At 37.7% G+C, this 12,538-nt stretch overlaps 1 protein-coding gene across 1 annotated transcript; it reads left to right on the plus strand.

Moving 5' to 3' along the window:
• The first annotated feature begins 5,422 nt into the window (after nucleotides 1–5,422).
• Nucleotides 5,423–8,281, plus strand: LOC126410588 (uncharacterized). Its single transcript, XM_050080724.1, has 4 exons — nucleotides 5,423–5,486; nucleotides 6,594–6,685; nucleotides 7,038–8,062; nucleotides 8,149–8,281. Exons 1-4 carry the CDS (start codon nucleotides 5,423–5,425, stop codon nucleotides 8,279–8,281), a joined length of 1,314 nt encoding a protein of 437 aa, XP_049936681.1.
• Nucleotides 8,282–12,538: the final 4,257 nt, after the last annotated feature.

The raw sequence follows: 12,538 nt of genomic DNA on the forward strand, positions 1-12,538 counted from the left end.
AAGGGTTGACGTGTAACAATAAGTGCTGATACAGTTTACGGCGCCAGTATTGACATACGAGGGCCGACACAGTAACATATAGCTTGGAATGCAACATTGAATTTTTTGCCATATTTGTAATGAAGGCTGAGAAACAGATGACCCAGGAGGGCCTGCTTCCTTATAAAAATTCCGATGCCAAAAGCCATATATGGACATCTTGGTGTGATTTCTTAGAACCTTACACTTTGCAAAAAATATACAATTTCAATGCTTTCATATATCCACCTGAATTAAAAAAAAAAACACACACTATAAAATGCATGAATTATAAATTATTCGACTATAAGCAGTTTCCATATATTTTTTTCAAACATCTCATATAATTTTGAAGATATGTGGACAGTGCTAGCTAATGCATTTTCTGAAGAGTTAAGAATGTAGGTGCATTTTTCAGATTGTGGGTATCTGTTTTAAATTTGTGAACATGAATAAATGCATATTAATGGCCTAAATATGAAAAAACAAAACTTTGAAGGTCGCTCAAATAATGACCAATCCCAATTTTTAGTATTTGTACCGATTCAAGCCAAAGGACATTGCTTTCTATTTGACCCAAACAGCACCACATTTATCATTTATACATGGTACTTGCTAGTATTCGCATAATTGATACTTGTATTCAATTACAAAAAAAATAAAATGAAAGAGGTTCATCATTTTGAGTAAGTTAAAACAGCTAGACAAGCAGTTCAGTTCAACAACACTTCAATTTACCAGACCCAAATCAAACAAGAGGAAGAGAGAAAGAGAGAAAGAAATAAGAGGCAACGAAATGGAAACACACATATTTAACTAAAAGAATTAATTACAATTTGCCACCGATTTTCAGTAATGTTATCTATATGACTAATCTTTTCCCAAGATGATTTCTTAACGGCTGTGGCAGATGGAGTGCTGGACATGAGAAAATCCACAACCGTTGAAGCTTCGAGAGGCAGGCGATCTGTTGCTGTGCATCGGTGGAAAATGTTGTTTCATTTTGTTGTCGGGGAGTATTATTATTCACATCCACCAGAGACTTCAGATTGGGGAAGTCTTGAAGCCACAGAAATTTCAGTTTCGGGAGGCATTGCCAGTGGCCTCCCAAGCTGATGTCCTCAGAGAAACAGCATAGTTCCAACACCTCCAGTTGAGAGAGACTCCACACCCACTGAGGCACCCATCCCCATTTGACCTCCTCATCAACATTCGTGTTGTCTCTCAATTCCAGAGCCTTGAAGGAGGGTAGAAATGTTGGTACCTCCGATGGCAATGAAGATGGCAGTAGTACTGCTGATTTTGAATCCAACTTCAAGCAAATGAGGTTAGGCATTTGCTCAAGCAATTTCCATCCCAATCTTTCACTTCGGCAATTCTTCAGTGACAGCGTTCGGAGCTGAGTCGCTTGACCACCATGCCCCGCCAGCTCCAATAGAGCATAAATCAAGCATTCTGTCTGTACCTTTGGACAAGTTTCAAAACTCGCCTTTCTTAAGCATGGCATAAAAGTAAGTGTTATTTCCCAGTTGGGCAAATTCTTCACATCCAGTTCCTCAAGTGAAGGAAGGTGAGTGGGGAAGTTCCTCAAGTGAAGGAAGGTGAGTGGGGAGCTGCTTCAAAATCTTAAGGTAAGACAACTTCAGTCTCTTTAAATCTGGCATGTGATCATCAGATACTTGCTGTAGCCTGCCACATCCCTCTACCTCCAATGACTCCAATGCAGGCACGTTAGCGAGAGTCTTCAACCTTTCACATCGTACACATGCAACGACTCCAATGCAGGCATGTTAGCAAGAGTCTTCAGCCTTTCGCATCTGGACACAGTCAATGACTCTAATGCTGGCAGGTCACCAACCTTGTTGAGCCCATCACACAGCCAAATCTCCAAGGACTTCAACGAAAGCATGCTTGGCAATTCACACAATGTTGGGCAGTTTTGGACCTTCAATTCTTCCAATGATTTAATTCCTATCACTGTTGCCAACAATGGGCAACGCTGCAGCTGTAGTGTCTGCATCTCCCCATAATTGGTATCCAAATACCATCCCTATCTCCTTTATAACTATAAATTCCCAACCTCTCTATGCCATATGGAGGTTCCAAAGCCTCCAGCAAACTCCTCTCTTCGGAAGCATTATCCACTCTGTCATCCTCTTGCTCCTCAAAATAAAATTTCACCCCAATTAACTCATGCTTCTCCTTAAGCTGTGCATTTTTTGCATCAATTACTTTCACCCTTCCCCCACCCAAACATTCTATTAACAATTCTCCCTTCAGTTTGTTCAAGTCTTTTAGTTCCCTAATATTGCATCCTCTTGTATTCTCCTTGTCATCGCTTACAATAAATCTATACAAGATCCGTAAATTAGTAAGCTTCCCCAGGCCTTCGGTTATAAATTTCAATTCCTCTATATCTTTCAGCCCAAGATACCTCAAGTTGCTCAGTTCACCTATTTCCTTGGGCAATTCTTCAATTTTACTAACACTTAAATCCAATATTTGCAAGTTACAGAGTCTGCCGATTGAACTGCGCAACCGTTTCACATTAGAATAGCTTAGATCGAGATATTTTAGAAGTGAAAGATCTTCAATTGACTTTGGCAACTCATACATCCTATATCCCCTCAATGACAACACCCTCGACCACTTGAAATTGGTTAAGTGTGCAATATAAACTGAACGCAAGTCTGACTTGGAATCAGAATTAGGATCGCACAACAATGTCCGCACCTTATTTGCTGCTCCTGAGGCATTGTACTTGTGCTCTGCATCATCGATTCCAAGTAATGACAGATGGCAGGTGTGCTCAGTAGCAGAGGCATGGCCATATTCCTTTCCACCAATATATAAGGCAATGTCATGAAAAATGTCATGCAATTTGAGATCCTTATGTTTAGTTTTCTTCAATCATGCACCGATTTATCAAATCATTAATCCATTAGTTGGCAATCACTTCCACATCAATGCCTTCCTTTTCCTCAACCAATCCATGTGCCATCCATTGCATGACCAATCTACCCCTTTGTATGTCATAATACTTTGGATAAATGCAGCAATATACAAAACAACTCTTCAAGTAATCTGGCAAGTCATCGTAGTTCAGTATGACACCAGGAAGAATGCTACTACGTATTTCTCATATCTCACTCTTGTCAATGTTTTCCCAGTCGTCTTTCGTCACCATTTTTGTACGCATTAAGGATCGTACCGTCTGGACAACAAGTGGCAACCCACCACACTTTGCCACTATTTTCTCCCCAATACCTTTCAAATTGTGACTCTCCAATTCATGTTCTTGTATCTTTGCCACACGCAGAAACAAGCTCCAACTTTCATCCAAAGACATTTCTGTCAACTTATACATTTTATCACCAATTCCTTGAGAATTTTCTACCTTTCTACTCGTGATCAAAATCTTGCTCTCCTTTGCACCTCCCGTTAGGGTGTCCTCTACCTCTCCCATCCACCAACCTAATTACCATATATCATCTAAAACCAATAAGAACTTGCTCTTTGACAGCTCACTCTGTAATCATGTGCACAAACCACTCAAGGAAGTGCTACCTTTAAGTTCTCCTTCTGATTCCTTGCATACTTTCTTTAGTATTTTTCGCAGCAAACCCATACGATTTGGCTTCTCTGAAACACAAACTCACCACCTGCAGTTCCCAAACTGTTCTTTGAATTTATTAAAAACCATTTTTTCAAGAGTTGTTTTCCCAATTCCACCTTGACCTGCAATGGATACAATAGAAACACCATCTTTTTCCAGCGCACTAGCCATCAAACAAGAGTTCCTTTACTTTCTCTTTAACATATGCCCTACCCATGGGTGGTTGTGCAGTAGTACCTATGAGATGGGATGTCTCTCAAGAATTGTCATGTTCACCACCAAAAGGATGCCCACTCTCAACTTTTGGTGTTCAGTTGAACAAATCCACCATTTCCATATATTTTTCTATTTCATTAAGCTTTAGGTTTATCCTTTTAATTTCATTACCAAGTTGGGAAGAAGCAAATACATGTTCCTTAAAGCGAGAGCACAAAGTGATCCAGGGCTTTCTTTCCTTGTTCCATGAAGTTATTGAACCCTTTTCTCTTTTCCTGAGCTCAATTATGGTTTCATATCCTTCGATGATGTCCTGGGCATCATATAAAACGTCCTTCAGATCTGCTTCTAGATATCTGTTTCACTGGTTTCTGAAAAATGGTTTTCGCTCTACGACTTTGATGGTCTTCTGCAAGCCTTCTAGCTTTTTCTGGAGCTTCTCAACTTTGGCATTCCGGATGAGGTCCACCTTGTCTTTCAACAAACTGGTTACAGACCAGAACATATTAGAAATGGCTGCTTCTGCAAATGCATCGATTACAATTGCCATCTTCCCCAGTCTCTCAGTCGGTGGAAGAGGAAGAGGAGCAATTTTCAAGTATGTGTGTGTGTGTGAGACAGAGAGAGAGAGAGAGAGAATAAATACAACAGGTCTCCCTCTTTCTTTAATTTCTAGTTGCTGATTTTATAAGAAAGAATAATCCCTCTTTCTTTAATTTTTAGATGCAGATTTTATAAGGAAGAATAATACCTCTTTCTTTAATTTCTAGTTGCCGATTTTATAAGAAAGAATAATCCCTCTTTCTTTAATTTCTAGATGCGGATTTTATAAGAAAGAATAATACCTCTTTCTTTATTTTCCTCCCACCCTCAGCTTTCTTTCATTTCCAGTCGCCTATTTTACAAGAAAGAATGAATGCATTCGAGTGGATCGGAAGTTTAACCTGCCGAGTGCTTAATTTGGGGTGTGGTGAGCACATGTGCTTGAGTGCTTCACATGTGCTAAATAAGTCAGGAAAAGTCCCCCAATCCCAGCACAAGTAGAAGCGTACGCCTCATGGACAGTTTAGTTTTTTTAATTAAAAAAAATAAAATTAAATAAAAATAGTCAAACTTCACACATATCCCCTAATCAACCACGTTTGTATCCCTAAATCACCTATTTTCAATCCAAATCACCTGTGAAATTCAACCACCGTTGCTGCACACTGTGGAATTGCTAGAGGCTGGAGGCTGGAACTGCGGCTGGTGGAAGTTTGGAGCCATCGCCCAACGTAGAAATCCTTTGCAACTGTAAGTTTCTTTGAATCTCTTTCTCTCTACGTCACACGGATACGCAGACTGGGTCGAGTACCTGTGTCGACACGCGGACACGGGGATCCCGACACGGCGATACGGCTGGATACGTTTTGGATCGGGTCTGGGTCAGACCCGATCCAAACCACTTGTATAACCGATTTTTTAACCCGCGTTTTGTTTTACGCACTGACCTCCGGCGATCGACGCTCGACCTTCGTTTACCCTCGACCGCTTCCGCAGCAGGCTGGCAGCACAGTAAGGCAATGGCGGGCGATGGCGACCTCCGGCGATCGACGGCGACTTCCGGTGGCGTCCGGCGGCAGCCAGCGACAGACAGGTAAGTGTTTTGTCGATTATTTTCGATAATAGAAGTTAGGGTTTCAACTTTTATTTGGGGATTTTTTACATTGGGTATTAAAATCTGATTTGGGGATGTTTTGGTTTGAAGATTGGACGGTTTAGAATCATATTCTTCAATGCTATGTGCGATGTTTTCTTTTTTTTGTTTGATTTTGGGATTTGGGGATTTTGCCGTTTTGGGTGTATAACCGATTTGGGGATTTTGCCTTCGCTGTTGTTCATGATGCTAGACAATGATGAATACGTGATATCTAGATGGCATTAACATATAATATACCATTCGTGAATGTTCCTGTTCACTGTTCACTATTCACTTCAGCCTTCGCTATTGTTCATGTTTCTTTTAGTTTTAGGCTTTAACGAACTGCTTCTGTTCCTGTTCACTATTCAATCTGGCAGTACTATCATTTACCATTCTTGAATGTTCCTGTTCACTATTCAGCCTTCGTTCTGCTTCTGAATCTTTGAAGTTTTGTGACTGCAGTGCATGTTTATACTTTGTCAGTTTGTTGTATTGTTTTATTTCATAAATTTTATGTTCATTATACGTTTTTTCCATTTTTTTATTATGTTTAATCTAGTATGGCGAGCAAAGGAAAAACAGTGTCTCAGTCTCAAGACTCTCAACCTACAAGTTGTGGTTCTGGATCAGCTACACCTCAGCCACCATTATGGTCATACGTGAATCTAATGGGGAAACCTCCTGGAGGCGGTGGAAATGCTTTTTTTAGGTGTAATTTTTGTGAGGGACAGTTTAATGGATCATATACAAGAGTGAAAGCACATCTATTAAAAATCAGTCAAAAAGAAATTCAACCATGTAAGAAAATCACTAACGAGACTTTGGCTCAGTTGAAGAAAGAACAAAAAGCCTTTGAGAATAAGAAAAGCACATCATCTGGATCTGGTTTCATTGACATTGCTTCAATTTTACATGATGATATTCAGAATCCTACCAAAAAAAGAAAAGTTGTTGATGTTCATCAGAAATCAATTAAGGATTCATTTAGTTTACAAGGACGGCGAGAATTAGATCTAAAAGTGGCGACATTTTTCTATGCTAATTGCATACCATTTAATGTAGCTAGAAGTCCATATTGGAGAGACTTAGTTACATCTATTGCAAATTCTAACTTGACTGGGTATGTTCCCCCTAGTTCTGAAAGGCTTCGCACTGTACTACTAGAACAACAGATGACTCGAGTGAACAAATTGTTAGAGTCTCAAAAGTTCACTTGGGATCAACACGGAGTTTCTATTGTTTCTGATGGCTGGACAGATTTGCAACGACGCCCTCTTATTAATTTCATTGCAACTTCAGCAAATGGACCAATTTTCTTGAAAGCAATAGATGCATCTGGTGAATACAAAAGTGCTGAGTATCTGAAAGGATTGTTTATGGAAATAATTGAAGAAGTGGGGAAAGAAAACGTTGTTCAGCTAATTACAGACAATGCACCTGTATGTAGAGCAGCTGGTATTGCGATAGAAAAGGAGTACCCTCATATCTTTTGGACTTCTTGTGCAGTTCATAGCGGCTCTAAAGAGTATATGCAATCCACCAAGTAAAGAGCAAGATCCTCATGCTTATGAATTATGTTCGTGGATTGAAGACTTGGAAAAGGATGTGAGGAACATCAGAAATTTCATAGTAAATCATCAACATGCACTTTCCATTTATAACAAGCATTCTGATCTAAAATTATTAAGAGTTGCAGAGACACGTTTTGCATCTCTAATTGTTATGGTCAAAAGGATAAAAAGGGTGAAAAGTGCATTGATCAGTATGGTGACTGATGATGATTGGAGTTTCTACCGTGCTGATGATGATGACAAAGCTCAAGCAATCAAAGGAATGATTCTTGAAGACAAGTGGTGGGATCAAATCTTTTATTTTCTTGCATTCACAGAACCGATCTGGGAGATGTTGAGAGTTCTTGATTGTGATAATTCAACGTTGCACTGTGTGTATGAGATGTGGGACACTATGATTGAAAAAATCCAAGAGGTTATTTTTAAGCATGAAAAAAAAAGTATTGCACTTGAAGATTCAGCATTTTTTGATCATGTGCATAGAATATTGATTGCAAGATGGGATAAAAGTAGCAATCCTCTTCAATGCATGGCACATACATTAAATCCTAAATATTATGGAAAAAAGTGGCTTACAGGGGGTGTTGGAAGAACCCCACCACATCTGGATCTAGAATTATCAACAAACAGAGTAGCATGTATTAATAGGATTTTCATTGATGTACATCAAAATCGCCGAGCTAATGATGAGTTTGAAAGGTTTTCTACTGGAATTGGAGAAGATGTAGGTGCAACTGTAGACAAAGATAATTATCCATCTTTATCTTGGTGGATTAAACATGGAACTGCTTATCCTACTCTTCAATACCTTGCTTTCAGATCATGCTGTGAGAGAAATTGGAGTACATATTCACAAATCCACACTATAAAACGAAATAATCTCACAAGCAAACGTGCAGAAAATCTGGTTTATGTGCATTCTAACCTTCGGCTTCTATCACGGAACAAAGAAGAATATAGGTAAATTAAGTATATGATTTATTGATTTAGATGTTTCTCTTCTTATTCGCTAACATCATAATAATTACAATTTTTTTGTCTTGTAGGGAAGGAGAAACTAAATATTGGGACGTGAATGTTGAGGACTTTAACTTAGAACAAGAGAATGAACTTGAAGTTGTTAATTCAAGATTCGAAGAACCTTGTATTCCCTCAACATCTTCTATTGTGGAAGAATAGGAGATTGGGGAGAAGGATGATTTGGGCATTGATGATGACTAGAATGATGATGAACAATGTTTTGTGATGATTGATGAACAATGCTTTGTAACTTTCTTTGAGACTTTCTTGCTTATGTCTTAGCAGTTATCACTTTTGAGATTGGTGATGAACAATGTTGTGTTTGAGACTTTCTTTATTATCATTTTTAATTTTTTTGAATATAATATTCACCGTATCCGCGTATCCTAAAATTTTGAAAATGCCGTGTCCCCGTACCCGTATCCGTGTCCCCGTACCCGTATCCGTGTGACATAGCTTTCTCTCCATGGATGATATGTTCCTCTTTGAGTCTCTTTCTCTCCATGGCTGGCGCTGACCATGGCCACCCTCTCGCTCCCTCAGCTCTCTAGCGGCTAGAGACGTCGTCTGTCAGCATATGTTGCTGAGTGCAAACGGTGAAGAAATTTAACAACGAAAAGAAAATCTGTTTTCCGCCAAACAGCCCCTGCCTTATGGCTTTGTTGCAAAATGGTATCTGAATTTGTGTGGTTTGCAAATTAGTACTGATCTTCATATCTGGGTGTATTTCCTTCTTCTTTAATCGAGCTCTATTTTTCCTGTATGCGTCGCCCCATTTCCTGCACACGTCGCCAAGCATTACCTTTCACCCTTCGCAATTATTTTCCAGACTAATTAATATATTATATACATATAATGTATTACATGTATAGTAATACGCATTATAACATGCATAGTGTACATATATACAACACATAGTAAGAGAATATTTAAAAAAAACATTATATGACATATGTATTATATAATGTGTACATATAAATGTGCATACATATTTCGACAATAATATATATATATGTATATATATATATATATCGTATGCATATATCATGTATATATACAAGATAATGTACATAATATAACATACATATATGTATACATGTACATTTACATGTTACATATATTATACATGCATAATAAAGGTAACATATTTCAATATATACATACTAATGTAATATACATGTGATACACGTATCTATGTACTACATTATAATATATAAATAGTAGCGATAGACTATAGTACGATAAGGACTTCACCATATAAAGGGTATATGCCTAAGACCTACGCCTGCAAATATATACCGTTATATATATTTACTAAACACCTACGATATGGTATGAACAAGCATAAGATTATATGTATATAAAATGTTATTACTATTACCAAAACATATGTACACAAGGTAATATAATAATAGTACACTGCATGGTAAGGTAATTACAACCTTAATATATACCCATGTTAGTGCACAATGAGCTACTTCTAGGCATAACATATTATAACATGCATGTTATAATCCAGTAACATACGGTCCTCACTTATGAACTACAATGTATGAGTTCACCTTTGTATTATAGTACTAATCTGGTATAAATGGTAAGGATAAGTTGTACATTATAGGATATATATGTGATAACTATGATGTACAACATGTACATTAATTCACATTGCCCTTGTATACTTATAGTATATGTTTGTTATAACATATACTATAACTATTAAGGCACTGAGTATGCCCATAATATATAGTACTATATTATAACATAATAAACCTATGATGCTTTGTTATATATACAAATAACACTATGCAATACCCATATACAGAGGTACTGGCCATAACAGGGGGGTCTATGTGCCCCTATATTATACATCATACCCCTATATTATACATCATAGTATACTACATATAATCCTTCTTGGTTTAGGGTAATCACACCTATACATGTATTTGTCAGCTAATATATGGCTGTAAAGGATACCGTTATAGAGGTGATATACCCTTTGTTTGTCACATTAACTACACAACCACTTGTAGAGTTAGACCCTATAAGTGGCTAATAACACCACTTACAGTACTGCACATAGCTTACATTATAGTGGGGGTTATATGCTTGTCCCAATATGTATTATCAACTAGTGTATATGGTTATAGGCAATGACAGTCATATATATAATATATAGCTGGACAATATAGGCTATAAAGAATAATATTATGTATATGTGCACAATATGATAGAACATGTATGGGCTAATGGTTACCTCTTACATTGGGCTATTACCACACTAAGCGTATTGATAAGTATGTACATTATAGTAGAGTAGAATATATGTACTAGTAATCTATTCTACTATAATCTGCCCAACTGTTTACAAGGTTATATGCATCTAACCCAACTGTTTACAAGGTTATATGCATCTAATAGTATATGTTCCCAGTATATTCGGTCAGACCCGTATACAGGCACTACGTACCATGGTTATGACTGTGTATATATATTACACTATTATGTTGGTCCCTATACACAAAACCATGTACATAGTTAAAAGAGGCTATCAGGTAGTCACTAGCCCTGCCTTCGGCATCCCCTCCATGCGGTGAAGGTAACACTTTTGGCCAGCTCCCAGTGTGAAGGGTGGTGTGTACAAGCTATGTCATAGGCCACACCCGTGTCGACATGACGCTGGTACTAGTCGCACCACAACCACATCCTTTTTTATGCAAGCAAGTTCAAAATACTTTTCACTTTTTTTCTTCTCCCTATCCCTTTCTTTCTTTGTGTATAGTAATAAAAGTAAAAAGAAAGTATGGATTAAGCTATGAATACATACATCTATATATATATACACCCTCGCCGCACCCTCGCACCCAAATTTTTTGAGATACATCGCACCAGCACTCGCATCCACACCCGCATGGTGTACAGGGCCCGGGAATGAATTCACTGCTCTATGGCTGACCAGCGATTATAGCTTCATGCAGGCAAGTCCCCATTCATAATTGGGGCGGGATAATGGAAATCATAAAAATAATGTCGGGTCTTGCACATTTACTATAAGTTAACACTCACACAATTAGTCAAGAATTGGTTCCTCCCTTATGTTTCTAAACAAATTGCTTCTGAAGGATTCGTTATAATTTGATTTACATAACTAAACGAAAAAGGCTTTTGATTAAATAACAAAACCATCTCCTTATCCGGAGTACATCGCTAGCCTAAACCTAAACCAAAGGTTGACACACAATGGAAAGATAATATGTATAAGCAAAAGAATAGCTAGATACGGACAAATTAGTGATATAGTCTTCCTCCCGCAAGGTTTTCACAATCTCATTCCAAAATGAAGCAAACTTGGCTAAAATTGAAACTAGAATGAAAAGAAGAATGAATCACCTGAAAATCACATGCCATCGCATAAATAAAAATCCTACTGCATGGAATATGTGCATGTGATGAAACCAACACATATACAGTAAACAACATGCATATTTAGATACATGAATCAAAATTGATGCAACTGTAAAGCCTGAGGTGGCCATTGTGTACAAAGATACTGCAAAGATACTGTGTCACAGATCACAAGCCTTCCAATTAAAATGATATACAGCCAAACACATTAGGTGGAATCCAGGCAGTAGACTATGTGATTTTAGGTGCTACAGAAAACACAAAAGAGAGGTCATGATTCAAATGTTAAAAACTTAAAATCATCAAGAAACTTTCATTTCTGTCTGGACAGCATAACACATATCAGAATTGTAGACCACATGCACCAAACACCCACAATCCACAATTCTACAACTGAAAGATATAAACCCAGAGAATAGTAGATGACAGATAAATCATAAAAAAAGAAGAGGGTAAGGTAAAGTTCCTTGTCTTCAGTTAGGTGAGACTCGATTTTCCTGAAATCAGATTCATGTACTGAGGTGACAAATAATTCACCAAAAATTCATAGAGAGAAACTCAAACGCATGTGCCCAACACTTACAATACATAAAGACCCATGTTTAACACCCGTACAACCTTAATAAGGTAGATATCATATTAGTATTTCATAGATGCAAGCATGGCCTATATTTAATTAAATTTCAAGGTGGGTCCACACATGATATCCTGAAAGACATGGACAGTTTAAAATGAAAAAAAGAGAACCTGCACCCTGAATTTATGTAAGTATAATATGTAATCATCTTTTCCATATTTCGCAAATCCAAGATCCATTCCAGAGCTCACCTATATATTTCCCTACCAACTCATGTTACACATGTGCGGATGGGGCCACCAATCCAGAGCATTGTCAATAGGATTGGGTGCGGGTACAGGTCAGTGCATATATGTATGTATATATAGTGCATATATATATATATATATATATATATATATCCTATACTCCGATTTATATATAGGATTATAGTC

The sequence above is a fragment of the Nymphaea colorata genome, chromosome 12 (assembly GCF_008831285.2).
Source record: "Nymphaea colorata isolate Beijing-Zhang1983 chromosome 12, ASM883128v2, whole genome shotgun sequence".
NCBI lineage: Eukaryota > Viridiplantae > Streptophyta > Magnoliopsida > Nymphaeales > Nymphaeaceae > Nymphaea > Nymphaea colorata.